Raw genomic sequence first — 22048 nt, 5'->3', positions numbered from 1 at the left:
AAAATGGCAAAACAATATGTGTATGTGTGCATGCACAGGTGTGTGTATTTTGGCATTTAACTTTACACGCAGCAATGATGAGATACAAAATTACAGCCTTTCTCTGTTCACAGAGATGTCTGGAAAGGTGTCCCTCAAAATAATAGTGACGATCTATTGCTAGTGGATATAGAGATATATTTTGGTTTTCTTTTCTATAATTTTTTTCAACTATTGAACTTTTCTACAATAGTCATGAGTTATTTCTGTAAACAGGAGAAAATGAAAATAAGACAAACAGAAAAAGGTCACATCCTCTCTTTTACGGTACTGTTGATGCACTTACTGTGGGGATGAGTGTGTAGCTGGGAAAGTTGGCCAGTCTTTCTACCCTGATGGATTTAAGATGTTTGAATTGTTTATGTGCCTCGACTCAAGGGTCAAGGATGACCATCTCCTCCAGGACTCAACTGGAGATCTGGGTTAGGTGAGGAGTGAATTCCTGGCCTCTTAAGCAGTTTCCTTTATACTGGTTTTCAGGGAGCAGATAGAAAGCATTTCTTCAGCAATCTACATTTTTAAATACAAACCTCCACGACAATCTGTCTGTATTTTGGCTGGTCAATATTTCCCAACATGTCTTCAACAAGGAGAGAGAAATTCATCTCATACATGGTCATATCTGACAGGGTTGGTTGCTGAAAAAAATAACTCAACATTAAAATGCTGCATTGTTACACTCTGGTTCCCGCTTAACAGGAAAATTTTATTCACTAGTATCTTTTTCAGCTTCTACAAAACCTTAGAGAGCATTTTCAGCTTTATGACTGGATTTTATATATGTCAAACTACTTAAGCTAACCAGCTGACTCTTGTGATAAATTAAACCTCCTGTTTTTAGTAGTTATCTTTCCTATATTAATGTATTTAGGGAAAAGAGGACTGTATTAGGAAACTACTTCAATACACAAAAGTGAAGTGAAGTCAAGTGAAGTGAAGCTGCTTAGTCATGTCTGGCTCTTTGCAACCCCATGGATTGTAGCCTACAAGGCTCCTCTGTCCATGGAATTTTCCAGACAAGAGTACTGGAGTGGGTTGCCATTTCCTTCTCTAGGAATACACAAAAGGAATGGCCAAAAATTGAACAACACATTAAGAATACATATTGCTTTCAGAATTAACACAAGTTGTGCTTGCCATCAGACTTCAGCATCTAAGTCACTTGCTACTGAATTAACATCATTTCTGTGGCAGTCCTTCTGAGCTGGCAGTATAAAAATGCACACAAATAAGTGAAACAATATCATGTGCAGAAATGGTAAGCAAACACAGAAAAAGGCAAAACAAAAAAAATGTTCTCTAATCTCCTCTTTATATTTCATTTAAAACAAGAGTATTATAAAAATCTTCCATATACTTTCCACAAACCAAATGAAAGCAGAAAATAAACTCAAAAAAAGAAAAAATCTTGGCATGCTGGATAATCTTCAAAGGATGGAAGGAAAGGCTCTAAATGTTAGGCTTGAATGAGGGAGAGCAGATGGAGTCACCAGAATTATTACCAGAGATGAAGAGATGATGAGTCATACTTATTTGCCTTTACCTCAGAGCATGATCTACAGTGAATTTCCTCATACCCTAGAACATGTGTATCTACCTACTATTCAAAATGGGACCAAGCCCATTGTTTCCTTTCAATTAAGTGACAGCAATATTATTTTGCTTGGTGTAATAATGCTTCAGTCCTATATGCAACATGGTCCATCTATTGTATTTTGTATTCAGTACAATCCAACATACTGTCAGTGATTATAGATAGTACCTAATTCAGGGGAAAATGAAGCTGGTGGAGGCATACCTTGTTTTATTGTGCTTCACTTTACTGCACTTTACAGATTTTTGTTGTTGTTGTTCATTTTACAAATTGAAAGTTTCTGGCAGCCCTGTGTTTTTAGATGATAGTTACCAATTTTTAGCAACAAGTACTTTTAAATTAAGGTATGTACATTGTTTTCTTAGATATAACACTATTGCATGCCTAGCAGACTACAGTATAGTGTATACATAACTTTAATATGTACTGGATAACCAGAAAAAATTATGTAATTTGCTTTACTGTGATCATCTGGAACCAAACTTGCACTATTTGAGATATGCCTGCAATTATAACTGTTTAGATGTCTAGCAATGAGATTAATGGGGTTACAGAAGGAAAGGAAGATCTTTTCATGGGTTCACATCAATGTCCTTTTAATATATCTCATTGAAAAGTCAGCATAGCTAGTATGCAATATGATAATTAAATCTAGAGAAGAGCTATCAGGCTACCTTATTTTCCAGTCTCTGAAAGAAGTGGAAAGTGTAGCAGAGAAGTTAAGAGAAAAGGCTCAGAAGCCAAACTGCTGGGAAGAGGGTCACACTAGGTCAGGTGCTTCCTAGATGTACGACTTCGGGAAAACCACTGAGCTGTGTTTTAGTCTCCTCATCTGTCAAACAGTACTAATACAGTACCTACCACAAAAGACAGCTGTAAGGATTAAAGGAGCACCTAGAAAAGAGCCTGGCACTTAAAAATACTTAACACGTTGTCAGCAAGGAGAGACCAGGCGATCAGATAATTAAAAGAAAGTCTGGTAGGCATTAGCGGAGGCTGGGAAAGAAGCAACAGAAGGTTGCAACAGTCCACTGTGCTCAGACACAGGCCTAGTAGAAGCAGCAGGACACGAACAGTTGAAGTGGGTCCCTGCCCACAGGAGACAGAGGCGCTCCATACAATGGTCACAGAGAGCACCTTGGGAAGGACTGGAGCACCTATACTGACAACCAACAAAACCAATCAACAGTCTGTGAACAGCATAAAAAATACTTTTAAAAAGTTCTTATTCATTTTTAGAAAAAAATAATAGATTCACAAAGTTCAAAAATCTGAAAGGTTAAAAAGGATTATCAGTGAAAAGCCCAAGCTGTACCATAGACCACAGTCCCTTTCCCCAAAGGCAAAAGAATGCTATCGATTTCTTGTGGGTTCTTTCAGAAATACCCTATGTACATATAAACAAAACGAGTATAGGTGTGTGTTTTAAGAGTATTTTATTTTCACAGCTACAGAGATCAAACTAGTAGTTACCAGTGGGGTGAGGGAAGAGTAGAGGGCAAGATAGGTGTGGGAGACTAAGAGGCACAAACTATGCATAAAATAAATAAATATGCTACAGAACAGGGAATATAGCTGATATTTTATAATAACTTTAAATGGAATATAATCTATAGAAATATTGAATCACTATGTTGTATACCTGAAACTCACATTGTATATCAACTATACTTCAATAAAAAAAGAATACGTTGATAAAGACCTTTATTACAAATAATTTGGCTGATGTTTCAACACTATAAACAGATATAGTACTCCATTTCTGCTGCTGCTACTGCTGCTAAGTTGCTTCAATTGTGTCCGACTCTGTGCGACCCCATAGACGGCAGCCCACCAGGCTTCCCCGTCCCTGGGATTCTCCAGGCAAGAACACTGGAGTGGGTTGCCATTTCCTTCCCCAAACTCCATTTCTAGAAGGCCTAATTATTCACGTTTGTGCACAAGCAGAATGATTTAAGTGTCAGAATTAAATTAAAGAATTAAAGAGGCTGGCCAGTTGATATAACCTGGAAAACCATTTGAAGAAGGGAACACTAATTCATTCAGATCAAATGTCAGTTACCTCTCAGTTAATAAGTGATTGTCTAATGACCTAAAAGTTACTGTACTTTTCATGTTCAATCCAATTTTTAATTAGTAATTTCTAGCCACAGCATTACTAAACCACCTTGTTTCTTCAGACTGATTTGGTTTTTGAACGTATGTTTTCCTGTTTGTGAGGTTCCCTGCCGCTGGCCTATTGCACTTGGTGGTATTTCTACCATCATTGCTATTATTTCTAATCCACTTGAGCAGGCTTCTTATTTTTCTCCTTTCAAGTATCTAAATATTCTTTGAAATAAGTAGAAAGGTCATTTGCAAAGCAGAGAAGGGAAGAACTCTCTGCTTCTTTGTAGTTGCTCAGTCACTAAGTCCTGTTGACTCTTTGTGACCCCATGGAGAGTGGCACACCAGGCTTCCGGGTCCTTCACCATCTCCTGGAATTTGCTCAGATTCATGTCCATTGAGTCTGTGATGCTATCTAACCATCTCATCCTCTGCTGTCTTCTTTTCTCTTTAGGTCTCTTGAGAAGTCCCTTTTACTGACACAGACACAGTGGGGCTGTACCTGGGGCAAATGCCTCCCGGCTACAATGATTCCATTGGGTGTGCGTTCCAGGATCTGCCATACTCTGTCATAGAACCCAGGGGGGGTTCTATTCAAAGAGCCATCGATCTGCCGCCTGTTCAGCCAACATCTGTAGACCAAAAGAAAATGCCTCAGTGTTGAAAAACAAGCTTGTTCTGACAAAAAGCAGTGCTTTTATATGGATTAATTGTTCCAACAGAATGAGCAATAAAAGCCAAAATCCATCAATGATGCATATCTACCATGTGTTATAGAGGTTATTAAATATTTCATAGTGAAAACAGAACTTGCAGGAAAGGAGAAAATCCCTAAAAAAATTTAACAGGCAAAATGTTATTCTCTAGTAAGTTTCTTACAATTCACTATGTGATCAAATGAGTTTCTAACATGCAATACAGTTCAATTTAAAAACACAGGAACAGTCAATTTCAAAATAAGTTCACCTGGTCCTTATGTGCAATAAAATGTAAGCTCCATGAAGACATGGGCATTGTATATATAGTTTGGTTACTCCTATATACCTCTCCAAGAAAGGTGCTTAATAACCACCTGATAAGTGGGTGAGTGCTCAAAAAAGTATAATGTATCTAATAAAACTGTTGTTGTTTAGTCACTAAGTTATGTCCGACTCTTTTGGGACCCCAGGGACTCTAGCCTGTCAGGCTCCTCTGTCCATGGGATTTCTCAGGTAAGAATACTGGGGATCTTTAGGACCCAGGGATCAAACCCAAGTCTGCATTGGCAAGTTGATTCTTTACCACTGAGCCACCAGGGAAGCCCATCTAATGAAATTACCTTATTTTAAACCTTAGATGCTAATTTAAACCTTATATTTAGTTTTCTACTTAAATACAGCCAAAGTACCATTGCTAAAATATCAGCTACCAAATCTTACACATCATAATAATTAATACAGAGTCAAAATTCTAGATCCATTATTTTAATGAATTTAAGTTTTAAATCTTAAAAATATAATAGTTACTTCAATCACAAACTGCTAAAGATATAGAATTTTCACAATCTGAAAAGAATAAACAAATGACATAGTAGTATATTATTACAAAAGCTGAAGATAGGAACAAATATAATTTTTTTATACTTGGTATTAAAACAGGCAGCAGAGTAAAATGTGTTATCAACCACAAGTAATGATCAACAATATTTCTAGGTGTGAAACTCATTATGCAGGATACAGTGATCAGAAAAAGACATTGTTGTTCTGGTGAAAGAGGATCGAGAAGTTACATCACTACACAAGTGAGGAGGTATCTCTTTTGGATTTATAGCTTCTCTTGGTAGGCCCAGATTTGTGTGGCTGGGTTCACTGCTATGCTAAAGAAAAAAGCCAAAAAGGTTCCTTTGTGATGTTTTAATTTGGATAATGGGTATGCAAACTGAATATTTTCCATGTGATTCTTCCCCTTTCTTCCTTTGTTTGGCAACAACAAAAAAGATGCTTTCAGAGTTCTGTGAAGTCATGGTTAAGACTATAAAAGGAAGATGTTTGCTTAGAACAACATAAAAGGTAAAAATGTGTGAATATTCACAGAGCAGGAATTATTTTAGAAGAATTCTCTTATTTTTATCTTTTGACTTTTTACTTAGAAAAAATTTAGGTTTACAGAAAAGCAAAAAAAAAAAAAATGTTCCTCTACTCAGCCTCTTCTACTTTCTGTCATCTTACATAATCAATAGTACAACTATCGAAACCAGGAAATAAACATTGGTAGAATATTACTAATCTTATGGACCGTACTCAAATTTTGCCAATTTCACTGCAAATTTCCTTGTTTTGGTCCTGTGTCCCACCCAGGACCCCACACTGCATTAGTGTTCAGGTCTCCTTAGGCTCTTCTAATCTGTGACAGTTCCTCAAATCTTTATCTTTCACAACTTTGACATTTTAGAAAAGTCAGTTATTTTGTAGAATGTACCTCAATTTAGGTTTGTCAGATGTTTTCTCATGATTAAACTCAGGTTATGCACTGTTTTGCAATACCCAGAAATGGCTGTACCCTTTCTCAGCACATCGTACCAGGGGGTATGTAATGCTGATGTATCTTACTACCGATGATGTTAACTTGATCATTTGGTTAAGGTGGAGTCTGCTGGGTTTCACTGTAAAGTTACAATTTTTCCTTTTACAATTAAAAAGTATCTTGAGTGGAAATACTCTGAAATTATACAAATTCCCATTTCTCATCATACTTCCACCCACTAAATCTAGGGGTTCTTGCCTGCAATGGTTATTGTTGTACTTGCCTAATGGTGATCATTATTCCACCAACATTATCATCATTCCACCTACACTTATTAATTGGAATTCTATTGTAAAAAGAGTCCCTTCTCTCCCATTTATCAATTTATATCAGCATGGACTTATGGATCTTTATTCTACTGGATGTAATCCAATGGTATCATTATTTATTTTGTTGCTCAAAATTGTCCCAGCTTTGGTCATTGAGCCTCCTTCACATTGTCTCTGGCATCCTTCTAACACACCTCTATAGTTTTTGGAGCATTTTCTTACTTTCTGGTACAACAAGATGCTTCAGGTTTATCTTGTGTTTTTCCTGCCCCAGCCCTGCAATCAACTACTTCTCCAAGGAATCCTGGTTCTTTCCATTAGAAAGTGTTATTTGGAAATCAGTATCTGGGTACCAGGTTTGCTCACTGCTATTGGGGTTTCACTGCTTCTAGGTTCTCTTAGTGGACAGTTAGGAAAGACCAGGATGTATGCTCCCATATACATATACACATTCCCATTTATTTCTGTATCTATCCATCTTTGTAAAAACTATCAATTCACAGTGATACTTCCAATTCCAATCAAACACCACAGGGAATACTCTAGCCATTCTCCTTTCCTTATTTGTAACTATATATTTCAACATTGAAAAAAAATCTGGCTCAAATGAGCTCCACTATATTGAATTATTTATTTAACCTCAGTGTGTGTATATGTATATGCACCATCTTTGCGTTGACCAAAAAGTTCGTATGGGTTTCTCTGTAAGATGTCATGGAAAATCTCAAACGAACTTTTCAGCCAACCCAATATATAATACTATGCATGTGTGTATAAATTCCAGAATTGCTAATTCCTACCTCTGTGAGAAAAAAAAGATTACTATACAGAGTCCACGATTTGTGTGTAGTTCTCTTTTTGTTTAGCTTTACAGTGTCTAGTCAATGTTTTCCAAAGGTACTTTGGTTAATTCTTGTCTTCCCCCCTGCTTCAGTGTGGTAATATTATTCATTTGTAATATGGTTAGGGTCAATTGTCTGTGTGTATTCTATTTTTGGTACCTTCCACATCTGGATTAATTTTCATTAATGATTTATGTTTGGGGAATAATTATTTATGTTTTAGAAATATCACAGAAGTTGGACAGTCAGAGCTATTCAAATGGTCTGAATTTGAAGTATTGCTCTCCCCTCAACCCTACTGCTGTGATCTATTTTTTTCATTCTTTCCACCCTGTTCCCACCCACTCTCTGAAGGTAACCAATTTCACTAGTTTCTGATTTAGCCTTCCTATATTTCTTCTGCAAAAATGAGCAGATATCCTCTTCTTTCTTACATGAAGAGTAGAGTACTATACTCTTTTGTACTTTGCTATTCTCAGGTATCAATACAGCCTAGAGATATTCCCTATCAGTTCATAGAGACCACACTTGTTCTTTTTCACAACTTCATAATCTCCACTGTGTGGACATTTACCACAGTTTATTCAAATAATTCCCCATGTATGAGGACTTAGGTCATGGGCATTCCAAAATTTGCAATTATAGATGATGATGCAATGAATAACCTCGTGCATATATACTCACATTGTTGGAGGCAAATCTCCAGGGTGGGTCCTTAAAAATAAGACTAAGACTGCTGGGTCAAAGGATAAGTGCACATGTAGACTTTTTTTAAGATATTATCAAATTCTCATATAGAAGGGTTGTACTCATCAGCTGTATATGGGACTATCTGTTTTCTCCACAGCCTCAGCAAATGTTCCCCATACTCTTTAACTTTGCCAGTCTTATAGATGAGAAATGGTATCTCAATGTGTTTTAATTTATATTTCTCTAATTATGAGTTAGTTTGAACATCTCTCCAATATTTAAGGTCCATTTTTAACATTTTAAATGAATTGATCAATTGTATCTTCCCCCATTTTTCTCAATTTTTAAGAGTTAGCATTAACTCTTTGTAACACATGTTTTGCTCCAGCTTCTCAGTTGTCTTTTGGCATTGCCTATTTTTTTCTATGAAAAATGCGGGTTTTAATTTTTATATAGTTTTATTAATCTTTTATTGCCCCTAGGCTTGAGTCATAGTTAGAAAGTCTTTCTCATACCAAGGTTACAGAGGAATTTACCCATGTCTTCTTCAAGCTAGTTCAGTTCAGTTCATTCAGTCGTTCAGTCGTGTCTGACTCTTTGTGACCTCATGAATCGCAGCACACCAGGCCTCCCTGTCCATCACCAACTCCCGGAGTTCACTGAGACTCACGTCCATCGAGTCAGTGATGCCATCCAGCTATCTCATCCTCTGTCGTCCCCTTCTCCTCCTGCCCCCAATCCCTCCCAGCATCAGAGTCTTTTCCAATGAGTCAACTCTTCGCCTGAGGTGGCCAAAGTACTGGAGTTTCAGCTTTAGCATCATTCCTTCCAAAGAACACCCAGGGCTGATCTCCTTCAGAATGGACTGGTTGGATCTCCTTGCAGTCCAAGGGACTCTCAAGAGCTAAGTCATGTCCAATTTCTTTGTGATTCCATGGACTATATCCCACCAGGCTCCTTTGTCTGTGGGATTTCCCAGGCAAGAATACTGGAGTGGGTTACCATTTTCTCCTCCAGGGGGTCTTCCCGACCCAGGAATTGGACCCATGTCTCCGGCCTGCATCTCCACAGGCAGGTGGATTGGCATTGGCACTGGCACAGGCATTGGCAGGTGGATTCTTTACCACTTCAGCCACCTGGGACGACTTTAGCACCAGCACAGTTTCATTTTTTTAAATGTTTAATCACTAATCTGTTTGAAGTTTATTCTTAAGTACAGTATAAAGTATGGATTTTATCTTTTCCAAGTCGTTACCCAGTTGTCACATCACTAGTTATTTAAAAAGTCTACCTTTGACCCAGTGATTTGAGGCGTCACCTCCATCACACACAATTTCCAGATGTGATCGGGGGTCTATTTCTGGACTTTCTATTCTGTTCACTAGTTCTGTTTCTCTGTTCATGTACCAGCATCACATTATTTTAATTATAAAGGCTATTAAATACTTCAACTGTCTCTCTTAGGGCAAGTCTTTATGTTTTTCTGGTTATTCTTGCATGTCTGCTTTTGCATAGGAATTTTAGTATTTACTGGTCTAAATCCATAAAACAGCTTGTTGGAATTTTATTGGAATTGTTAGACATCTTTAAAGTCTTCCTGTTTAAGAAAAAGGATGCTTTTCTGTTTGTTCACGTCTACTTTTGCAGAAGACTTTTTTCCTAGATATTTCTAGGCATATAACTATATCACTTTGGAAAGTACCAGGCACACAAATAGCGCTCAATAACTGTTTGCCTAAGTAATTACATTAAAACTGTTTTTGTCATAAAAATAACTCTTCAATTCAAAGCAATCCAAAGTATTTGCTTTACTTATATTCTAAGGTTGGTACAAGTTACATCTAAAACAGTTTACTCTGAAGAAGATTATAGTCTACTTAAAGAGACAGTTACAAGCAAGAATTTAATTAACATTATCAAACTCAAACTTGTGTGCCAAAATGTTGGGAGGAGATGGTGAGTGCTACCAAAGATTAGAAAGGGAATTGACCAAAGTAAAATGAAGTACTACATTATACACAGAATAATAAAAATTATTACAAACTATACCTGGAAAAAGTATAAAATTCAAATCAATACAAAATTACAACTGAAGATAGACATTTTAATTAGTATCTCTATGTATGCTGCCCATCTAGTATTGACACTTTGCTACACTTTATTTCTTATTAACATCTTACTAATTCCATACACACACATGTATAAAATTTTATTGTAAATCCAGAGTGTCCTGTAAGTAACAAAGGACCGTCATTACCTTCCATTCTGTTGAGGCTGGAGAATATCCAATAGAAGCTGTTTTACTTCACTGGGTGACAGCTGATATAAGTCTCTGGCTGGCTTGTTTCCACCACGGATCTGTAGTTCATACTCCATAGCATGGATGATCCACCTGAAACAAAACAAGGGAAGCATGAATCAGTAACTCTTAAAATAAAATCACCTTGTGCTTCTCATTGCAATGCCCTTAACAGCACTGACCCATCCAAAGAAGAATGAAAAAGGCTATTTAAATTTCCTGAACTTCTGATAGAATTACTTCCATCAAGATTATGTGACATGATTAGACTGTTAAAAATGAGGCCTGTTCTTGCATATGTGGTAAGGTAGTAAAACATGAAAATAAACTTAGGTTCTTACCAAATGAGATTGATGAGTAGTAGCTGTCACATTACTATTTTCTTAATAATAGATATATGAAAAAAATAAATAGGATAAGAACTCATTCTAAGAAATGAGCTGTGATATACTATTATATAAATGCTCCTTTCCCAGGAAGGACAAGTATTTCTTACCTATTACATTTATTTTGTAGTCATTCCCTTGTAATTAGAAGGGATAGAGAAGTACCTGCCTTTTAAATACAGAGACACATATAAATGTGTTAGTTAGTTATAACTTAATAGCATATTGAAAAGCAGAGACATTACTTTGCCAACAAAGGTCCGTCTAGTCAAGGCTATGGTTTTTCCAGTGGTCATGTATGGATGTGAGAGTTGGACTGTGAAGAAAGCTGAGTGCTAAAGAATTGATGCTTTTGAACAGTGGTGTTGGAGAAGACTCTTGAGAGTCCTTTGGACTGCAAGGAGATCCAACCAGTCCATTCTGAAGGAGATCAACCCTGGGATTTGTTTGGAAGGAATGATGCTGAAGCTGAAACTCCAGTACTTTGGCCACCTCATGCGAAGAGTTGACTCATTGGAAAAGACTCTGATGCTGGGAGGGATTGGGGGCAAGAGGAGAAGGGGACGACAGAGGATGAGATGGCTGGATGGCATCACTGACTTGATGGACGTGAGTCTGAGTGAACTCCGGAAGTTGGTGATGGACAGGGTTGCCTGGCGTGCTGCGATTCATGGGGTTGCAAAGAGTTGGACACGACTGAGCGACTGAACTGAACTGAACTGATAACTAGTATATTAGAGAACACACTTTATTCAACAGATTTCAGAAGAATCTATTCTTTAATAGATATTTAAATGCTGTTCATAAAGTATATTTTTATTACAGAAACAGCTTTATTATGATTATTTAGGAAAGTATTTATTGAGCACTGTTTGTGTGCCTGGTAGTTATATGCCTGGATATGCCCAAAATATTTCATCATTTTATGTGTAAATAATTTTACTCTTTAATTTGAGAAGCTTTTAGTATTTTTATAGTGTCATCTCATTTCATTTCTGTTATTCTGAGGAAAGAAGTCAGATAAACCAGTTATGCAAATTGAAGAAAACTCTGGAAATAACACTGTGCCTTAGGGAATCAAAACTCTACACACCATTAGGAAAAGCTAGGGAATTAGTTTTACACAGCAGAATCCTATACTTTATCCTTAAATCCTCTGGTGAAAACTGAATAACAGACAGGGACAGGAAAGCTTAGCATCTGGAAAGAATGTGTCTCTATTTACTCAGGTTTTGTCTCAAAAGAGGGGCTGTACAGCCAGTGCACAGGCAGAAACATTAGTTACAGCAATGAAGACTTAACACAGGGAAGCTACTGCACCCGAATATTTCAGTATCTTTCTCTTGATGCACTCCTTTGAAAGACTGCCTACAAGGCTTATCACAGGTATAGAGATGAAAAAGTTAGACGGAAATAACCAAAAATTAAAGTCTTTGTCTTTCTGCCAAGGCTGGCTTGCAAAACAATACTGCTGCATCCTTATGGAGTGACTTTAATGTCTCTCAGTGGAAGAAAATGGTAGGAAAAATGTAACAGTTTCCGGGTTGAACAGTAAGTAATATCAACCAAGCATATCGCCCTGCCCACTTAGCCAGGCCACAGGAGACAAAGCAGTGTGTCCCTGCTCTGTGACTGCTCCAATCCTTCTGATAAGGCAACTCTCGCCTCTTTTTCCTATCCTCTTCACTATTCTTCGTTGTTGCCATTTCTGGAAGTTAGGCATTTAACTAGCAGGCCAGTTGGATGCTGAGATAGATTATATAGCCATGAAGAAATACTCAAGAATAGGACATAATAATGTAAAATACATACTATTACCACTGACAGTACATGACCAATATTTAATACTTGCTCTTTGTTAAGAACAGTAAAGATGACAAGGTATTTACAAACAACAAAATACATGTTTGTGAGTTTTCTGATACGTGCAACAGAACTTGTGACAGAGTTAAGATGTACAATTTGCACTTCTCTAATCAGCTGAAAAGAAAAATTGGACTAAACTTATATTATTGCCAAACACTAGAATTTATTAGGACTTCCTCATAGCTCAGTTGGTAGAGAATCTGCCTGTGATGCAGGAGAGAAGGGTTTGATCCCTGGGTCGGGAAGATCCTCTGGAGAAGGAAATGGCAACCCACTACAGTATTCTCACCTGGAGAATCCCAAGGACAGAGGAGCCTGGTGGGCTACAGGTTCATGGGATTGCAAGAGCTGGACATGACTTAGGGACTAAAACACCAAACCACTAAAATTTATTTATTTGTTCATCTTCACTATTATGAACTACATTTAGTCAAAATGCTAATACAGACATAAAAGTCACAAGGATACAGTTACTACTTTGGATTTTATTTTGATTTTAAAGTCGCTTATGAAATTAATTCTTACAACATTTCACTTACTGTAAACTGTTCTGTGAACTCTTTAAAATAAAAAATTCTACTTTTAATTTTAAGGTTAGACAGAGTTGTTTTCTATTTATTATTGTATTTCTTTAACATTTAAAATTTACATTTGAGGCAGCTTAGTATAATAGAAGCAACATCAAATTTCAGATTTAAAGACCAATCTTTTAAGTCTCCCCAAGCAAGTTAACATCATGAAAAGAATAATGGGGTGAGGGGTATTGTTTTAGATTAACCATGACTTAAGCGATGTAACAACTAGTGCCTTGTGGGGACCTTCTTTGCAACCCTGATTATTTATAAAACAAAGTCATTCTGGGAACAACCAGAAAAACATGAATAAAAATATTGTAATATTACAGAATCATTGCTAATTGTGTTGGGTGTGATAATGGTATTGTGGTTATTAAGAAAATTTCCTTTTCCTTACTTTTGTTGTTGTTTAGTTGCTAAGTTGTGTCTGACTCTTTTGTGACTCCATGGACTGTAGCCTGCCAGGCTTCTCTGTCCAGGGGGATTCTCCAGGCAAGAATACTGGAGTGGGAGAAACCATTTCCTTCTCTAGGGGATCTTCCTGATCCAGGGATCAAATCCACATCTCCTGCACTGGCAGGCAGATTCTTTACCACTGAGCCACCAGGCAAGCCCCTTCCTTACTTTCGATATATACTTACTAAAATTATGAGGGGTAAAAGTCAAAATGTCGTAGATTTGCTTTATAATCTACAGCAAAAAAAGAAGCAAATACAGTAAATGCAAATTACTAACAATTGCTTTTACTCATTTAAATAATGAGTACATAAGAATTTACCAAATTGTTCTACTATTACACATTGTTAAATTTTGTCAGGATGAAAAGCAAAAACAATAAAGACAGACCTGAATACCAATTCTGTCACTAACCAACTAAGCTCCATTTGCAAGTTATTTTTCAAATGGGCATACTATATTACTATTACTTGTTTAGCTCATTTTATGAAAGTATTTTGAAGAAAAAATAAGAATGTTATGTTAAAAATTGTTAAAAGGCTTTTGAAATTATAGAGTTCAATTTTTATGTTCAGATGTTATGTTCAGATTATGTTAGCAAACTCCTTTTACTTGACTCTCAGACTCAGGCTGGAAGAAGTGCCACATCAATTTAACTTTAGGAGGTACATATCCTCTTTTAAAATAAGTAATTAAAAACATTTTAAAACACTTTTTAAGGTCTTCCCAAAACTTGAGCTATTAAAACTAAACAATATCTATCACATTTACCTTTTAAAACCTTCAATGCCATAAACAAAGATAGCTGGAGATCTAAAAATTTTCCCAAGACTTCTATTCACAAAGTCTCAGCAGTTCTGTGAGCAAATTACAGAAAACATAGTGCTCAGCAGCCACCAAAGAAAGGTGACTGTTTTTCATTGATTTGAGCACAAATTAATCTTATTTGTCAGACTGTTAAAAAAAATAAATCATTCACTAAAAAATATTGGTTAAGTTAATCTGTTTAGCTTGGAATTGTTCAAAAGACTAAAACAGAGTTCATATCAAAACAGCTTTAGATATGAACTGTCAGAGACTTCGAGAAAGTAAAAAACCAAGAGAGTAAAATCAAAGACATTTTAACCAATTTTTAGAATTACTAATACAAAAGGGCATTAATTCCTTGCATGGGAAAATCTGGTTTCTTACCCTCATTGCTGCTGACAAAGTCACCAAACCTGATTTGACAATTCCAGTGTAAAAGCAGTTAATGCAAAATGGGGAAAGCAAGCAAGCAAGCAACTGTGAAAGGTCAAAAGAATGAAGGTTATCCTTGGACAAGATCCTTATAAATTCAGTCTGTCTAAAGAACCAGGGACATGCTCTACTTGCCAATAAGCAAATGAGAAAGAGGCAGATACACATGACTGACCAGATCAACCTTCAAACGTATCATGGTCTGACTTGACAATGAATTCCTCCACACTGCTAGAAAAATGTGAAGAGGCAAACTAGTATTCCTACATAGTCCTGGGAATTAGCTTGTCCTTCTAAAAACTCTGTGGGATGTGAGGTTGGTTAGCATATTGTATATGTACTGGCATTTTTCTTTCCAACCTGCCCCAATTAAGGAGTGAAATAGAAAATAAAGTTGATGGAAATCTGACATCATTGACAAATCAGAAACAGCTGACATTTTCTGAAGAAAAAAAAAAATGCAATAAACAATAGCACTGATCCATAGCAAGAAACAACATTTAAATTAATTATTTTGAGTTTATTTCAAGATACTGAGAAGTATTTGCCACGTTTACTGCTAAACAAGTGAATGACTAACTGTATGCAAGCATTTTACTAAGCTATATGATAGGAAATAAGAAAGTTGCAAGAAGGGATATTTTGTTTGATTCCTATTAATACAGAGAGGGTGACAATTTAATAAGGTAAAGTGAGCTTCCTGTCTGGTAACTGGAGAACAATCACTCACCCACCCCACCTGTGATCTAATCACAACAAAAGAGAGGTGGAACTCTATCATCTCACTTTCTTACCTCGTATCAAATGTCACAAGCAAAGTCCTGTGAATGAGTATCAAACTACACTAATGACCTCAGAGCTGCATTTACCTCCTTTTCCCTATCTCCACAGGCCTGGTACCTGTGACACCAATGGACTTCTCTAAGCACTGGATGGGTGACCCACAGATGCTCCTGTGGGCAATAGAAGACATGCAATGATCCAAGTTGCTTACAGAGGATGACCTGGCAGTATGCAAAGCAGTGATGAAAGAGAGTTGATAACATATATCCTCAAGGGTTATCTCCTGAATGACAGACCTAGAGCAGAAAACAGTTGATTGGAGGTCTTTATGGTAATGGGCCTATCAGGAACTTGATCTATTTCAACCTGAAAGCTGGAGCACAAATCAATAACAAGACAGCAAATCAAATCATTATCAGACTAGAATACCAATCCTGTGAGCAGGTTAATTTTCTTCACTGGAGTGCCTGATAGCAGTAATGTCAAAGAAACTGCACTGGCAGGATTAACCTTGGGAAAAAGAGAAAAGAAACATGGTGGTATTGGTTTAGAAATTGATGCAGTGGGTGATGTAAATAAATAAAATTAAAAACCGAAAAACCTGAGAGAGAAAGGGGTTAAAACAGAGAGATATAAGCTTATATAGGGCAGGAGAGTTATGGGTAACACATACCATGAGCAAGACAAATATTCTTTTTTTAAAAAACTTATTTTAATTGGAGGCTAATTACTTTACAATATCATGGTGGTTTTTGCCATACATTCACATGAATCAGCTATGGGTGTATAAGTGTTCCCCCTCCTGATCCTCCCTACCACCTCCCTTCCCATCCCACCCCTCAGGGTCATCCCAGTGCACCAGCCCTGGGCACCCTATCTCATGCATTGAACCTGGACTGGCGATCTATTTCACATATGATAATATACATGTTTCAATGCTATTCTCTCAAATCATCCCACCCTCACTTTCTCCCACAGAGTCCAAAAGTCTGTTCTTTACATCTGTGTCTCTGTTGCTGTTTTGCATATAGGGTCATCGTTACCATCTTTCTAAATTCCATTAATATGCATCAATATATTGTATTGGTGTTTTTCTTTCTGACTTACTTTGCTCTGTATAATAGGCTCCAGTTTCATCCACCTTAGAACTGATTCAAATGTATTCTTTTTAACAGCTGAGTAATACCCCAACCAGTCCATTCTGAAGGAGATCAGCCCTGGGTGTTCTTTGGAAGGAATGATGCTAAAGCTGAAACTCCAGTACTTTGGCCACCTCATGCGAAGAGTTGACTCATTGGAAAAGACTCTGATGCTGGGAGGGATTGGGGGCAGGAGGAGAAGGGGACGACAGAGGATGAGATAGCTGGATGGTATCACTGACTCGATGGACGTGAGTCTCAGTGAACTCCGGGAGTTGGTGATGGACAGGGAGGCCTGGCGTGCTGCAATTGATGGGGTCGCAAAGAGTTGGACATGACTGAGCGACTGATCTGATTTGAATACTCCATTGTGTATATGTACCACAGCTTTCTTATCCATTCATCTGCAGATGGACATCTAGGTTGCTTCCATGTCCTGGCTATTGTAAACAGTGTTGCGATGAACATTGGGGTACATGTGTATCTTTCAATTCTGGTTTCCTCGGTGTGTATGCCCAGCAGTGGGACTGATGGGACATATGGCAGTTCTATTTCCAGTTTTTTAAGCAATCTCCACACTGTTCTCCATAGTAGCTGTACTAGTTTGCCTTGCCACAACAGTGTAAGAGGGTTCCTTTTTCTCTGCACCCTCTCCAGCATTTATTGTTTGTAGACTTTTTGATAGCAGCCATTTTGACTGGCATGAGATGGTACCTCATTGTGGTTTTGATTTGCATTTCTCTGATAGTGATGTTGAGCATCTTTTCATGTGTTTGTTAGCCATCTGTATGTCTTTTTAGGAGAAATGTCTGTTTAGTTCTTTGGCCCACTTTTTGATTGGGTCGCTTATTTTTCTGGAATTGAGCTGCAGGAGTTGCTTGTATATTTTTGAGATTATTTGTCAGTTGCTTCATTTGCTGTTATTTTTTCCCATTCTGAAGGCTGTCTTTTCACCTTGCTTATAGTTTCCTTTGTTGTGCAAAAGCTTTTAAGTTTAATTAGGTCTGATTTGTTTATTTTTGCTTTTATTTCCATTACTCTGGGAAGTGGGTCATAGAGGATCCTGCTATGATTTACGTCAGAGAGTGTTTTGCCTATGTTTTCTTCTAGGAGTTTTAAAGTTTCTGGTCTTATGTTTAGATCTTTAATCGATTTTGAGTTTATTTTTGTGTATGGTGTTAGAAAGTGTTCTAGTTTCATTCTTTTACAAGTGGCTGACCAGTTTTCCCAGCACCACTTGTTAAAGAGACTGTCTTTTCTCCATTGTATGTTCTTGCCTCCTTTGTCAAAGATAAGGTGTTCATAGGTGCATGGATTTATATCTCTAGGCTTTCTATTTTTGTTCCATTGATCTATGCTTCTGTCTTTGTGCCAGTACTATACTGTCTTGATGACTGTTGCTTTGTAGTATAGCCTGAAGTCAGGCAGGTTGATTCCTCCAGTCCCATTCTTCTTTCTCAAGATTGCTTTCGCTATTCGAGGTTTTTTGTATTTCCATACAAATTGTGAAAATATTTGTTCTAGTTCTCTGAAAAATATTGTTGGTAGTTTGACAGGAATTGCATTGAATCTATAGATTGCTTTGGGTAGTATACTCATTTTCACTATGTTGATTCTTCCGATCCATGAACATGGTATATTTCTCCATCTATTTGTGTCATTTTTTCTTTCATCAGTGTTTTATAGTTTTCTATATATAGGTCCTTTGTTTCTTTAGGTTGATTTATTCCTAAGTATTCTATTCTTTTCGTTGCAATGGTGAATGGAATTATTTCCTTAATTTCTGTTTTCTCATTGTTAGTGTATAGGAATGCAAGGGATTTCTGTGCGTTAATTTTATATCCGGCAACTTTACTATATTCATTGATTAGCTCTAGTAATTTTCTGGTGGAGTCTTTAGGGTTTTCTATATAGAGGACATGTCATCTGTAAACAGTGAGAGTTTTACTTCTTCGTTTCCAATCTGGATTCCTTTTATTTCTTTTTCTGCTCTGATTGCTGTGGCTAAAACTTCCAAAACTATGTTGAATAGTAGTGGTGAGAGTGTATCCTTGTCTTGTTCTTGACTTTAGGGGTAATGCTTTCAATTTTTTTACCATTGAGGATAATGTTTGCTGTGGGTTTATCATATATGGCTTTTATTATGTTGAGGTATGTTCCTTCTATGCCTGCTTTCTGGAGGGTTTTTATCATAAACGGATATTGAATTTTTTCAAAGGCTTTCTCTGCATCTATTGAGATACTCATATGGTTTTTATCTTTCAATTTGTTAATGTGGTGTATCACACTGATTGATTTGCAAATATTGAAGAATCCTTGCATCCCTGGGATAAAGCCCACTTGGTTATGATATATGATCTTTTTAATATGTTGTTGGATTCTGTTTGCTAGAATTTTGTTAAGGATTTTTGCATCTATGTTCATCAATGACATTGGCCTGTAGTTTTCTTTTTCTGTGGCATCTTTGCCTGGTTTTGGTATTAGGATGATGGTGGCCTCATAGACTGAGTTTGGAAATTTACCTTTCTCTGTAATTTTCTGGAAGAGTTTGAGTAGGATAGGTGTTAGCTCTTCTCTGAATTTTTGGTAGAATTCAGCTGTGAAGCCATCTGTTCCTGGGCTTTTGTTTGTTGGAAGATTTCTGATTGACAAATATTCTTATTTTTTATGCCCATTCAGCCTAGTGAATGTTGACATTTGGAGAAGGCAATGGCAACCCACTCCAGTACTCTTGCCTGGAAAATCCCATGGATGGAGGAGCCTGGTAGGCTGCAGTCCATGGGGTTGCAAAGAGTCGGACATGACTAAGCAACTTCACTTTCACTTTTCACGTTCATGGATTGGAGAAGGAAATGGCAACCCACTCCAGTGTTCTTGCCTGGAGAATTCCAGGGACGGTGGAGCCTGGTGGGCTTCTGTCTATGGGGTGGCACAGAGTCGGACATGACTGAAGTGACTTAAGTAGCAGTAGCCGCATGGTGTTAAAGCTGACTGAAGCTATCAATGTCTTTAATCATCAGTTCAGTAGCTCAGTTGTATCCTGCTTTTTGTGACCCCATTGACTGCAGCACTTCCCTGTCCATCACCAATTCCCAGAGCTTTAATCATACTCAACATTTAAATGACAGAAACAACAGTAAAAAGTCAATATAAATGAGTCTGAAATGCTTTAATTTATAAGGAAGTGAAAAAAAAAAAAGGTTTTGTATAAATCCCTTCTCTTCTTTCTTTTAAAATCATGCTACAAACAGGTGACTTAAAAGAGTAACAAATCCAACAATTTATAAAAAATTTGACACTCAAGGACTCTATAAATGAATAATTTTTCATCAATTTTAAGCAAGTTAAAACCTTTCAGGAATTAATTCAAGGTAAATTTTTAAAAGACACATAAACAGTATGTGCTTGCTGTGAGAAGTATATTAACATGCCCAGAAGCCATTCGCTTAAGGAGCTGAGGTCTGAGTGAAATTTATTAAGAATAAAGAGCAATAAAAATATACTAAAAAGATACAAAAATATCTTTTATTTCTTTTTAGAGAGGCACTATCACAAGCTCCACAGACAGGATAACTGCAATTCTCTGAGGTTGTTAAGATATCCCTTGAGTAGAGACAGGGTTCCAAAACCTTTCCATTAATATGGTGGAGCAATGTGGGTAGGCACAGGAGGATTTGTGAGTGTCTACCATGTGTTTCATGAAGTCCTACCAGGTGATGGAGGGGCAAGACCATCTCAGATGGCAGTCAAGAATCCAAAAGGAATTCTGCATCATGGTTTCTATATGAAATGCTTGGGGATCATTCCATTGGGCCTTGAATGAGAATCAACTATGGTGGAAAGGGATACTTCTAGGGTGGATGTTTCTTGTGGGAGCAGGTCTTTGAAAACCTAGAACTGGAAGATGAGTATGTGTGTGTTTGTTGGTGGGGGTGGGTGGGGCATGGGATCCTCCTCCTTGGGATTTGTGGCATGCAAAAAGAAATCCCCAAGATACTTGTTCTCCAAATGCCACAAGAGGATCTCAAATCACCAAATGTCAGACCAATACTGTCTAAGTTTTATCTTTTACAAAAGACCTTCACATTTCTTGCCTAGAACCCCCATAATCTAATGAGGAAGCCAAAGCAGGGACAGCCTCCCTAGTTTATAGACATGACAGCTGGAAGAGGGATAGGGAAGCATGAACTCTGGAGTCATTCACCCTAGGTTCAAATTCTGGTTTTTGGTCTTGCAACCAAGGGCAAGTTACTTTGTTAAATTTTTATAGCATCTTAATATATCTCTTGCACTGCACAAGGGGATAACTTAGAATCAGTTTCAAATCATCCCCATTTTCTTGGTCTCATGAATAAAGGAGGCAAAATCTTATTTTTTATGGTTGTTAACTTGGAACTGTTTGGCCTCCTTAGTGTGCCTTGTACTGTACAATGCTGAACAGTACTGATCCTAGGCTGACTAATGACAAAAACCATCATGAATACTTGAATATAAAACAGGTCATGGGTTGAAACCAAGTAGAAGGGACTATATGGTCTAGGTTTTAGAAAAAAAAACCAGCAACACAGTAAGGCCTGTTTCCAAGACAAGAGCAATAGTATATGCAAGTGAAAACATGCACAATACTTAAGAACGAAGAACAAGAACTTTGAAATCAGGCAGTATGGGTATAAGTCCCAGTTCTTTCACTTACTGATTTGTAAATAAATTATACCTACAAAAAACCATATAAAAATGTACATGGGATAGAAACCTTATAACTGAAAAACAAGGGAAACTTCCAATTTTAACAAATATTTTCAAAGTCATGTGAAAATTCTACTGGAAAGAAATCATCCATGTAAGTACTATTATGGGTAAGCTGTCAGAAAATTCACAACATGAAATAAATTTTGTGCATATATTTTCTTTATAAAAAAAAAAAAATTAGACTTATCCCGAACTGACAATGTCCTAGTTTTTAGAGCTGACCCTGTGAGTCCACCACATGGGGGAAACACACACAGTATTTTGGGCAAAAACCCAAAATACTTAATACCCACAATGGAATACTCTTAATACCCACAATGGAAATATAATGCCACAACTGATCCCAGGACGAGTTTCAGGACAGTGAATAAAGCTGTCTGCCAAATTTCTTCATGAAGCTTTTTTCTATCATGAGATACTAAGTCACATGCTTTGTTCTGACATTTTTATTTTG

The 22048-nt window shown here is 37.1% G+C and overlaps 1 protein-coding gene across 9 annotated transcripts in view; it reads right to left on the bottom strand.

The window, feature by feature from the left end:
- PHKB (phosphorylase kinase regulatory subunit beta) overlaps nucleotides 1–22048 on the bottom strand; it is a 227997-nt gene that overhangs the window by 3311 nt on the left and 202638 nt on the right. For all 9 annotated transcript variants that reach the window (XR_015145436.1, XR_015145437.1, XR_015145433.1 and 6 more), the window contains 3 exons: nucleotides 10360–10494; nucleotides 4242–4371; nucleotides 570–677 (listed from right to left, as the gene is read on the bottom strand). Coding sequence is in view for 4 of the 9 variants with exons in the window: in XM_086350564.1 (XP_086206690.1) it covers nucleotides 570–677; nucleotides 4242–4371; nucleotides 10360–10494 (373 nt within the window). In the remaining 5 variants the exon portion in view is untranslated. The remainder of the gene's footprint in view (nucleotides 1–569; nucleotides 678–4241; nucleotides 4372–10359; nucleotides 10495–22048) is intronic.

The sequence above is a fragment of the Bos grunniens genome, chromosome 18 (genome assembly GCF_055505025.1).
Source record: "Bos grunniens cultivar Pamir isolate PY7600 chromosome 18, Bosgru_T2T1.0, whole genome shotgun sequence".
NCBI classification, from domain to species: domain Eukaryota; kingdom Metazoa; phylum Chordata; class Mammalia; order Artiodactyla; family Bovidae; genus Bos; species Bos grunniens.
Note: the sequence above shows the minus strand (reverse complement) of the source record. Positions and strands in the feature narration are given on the sequence as shown.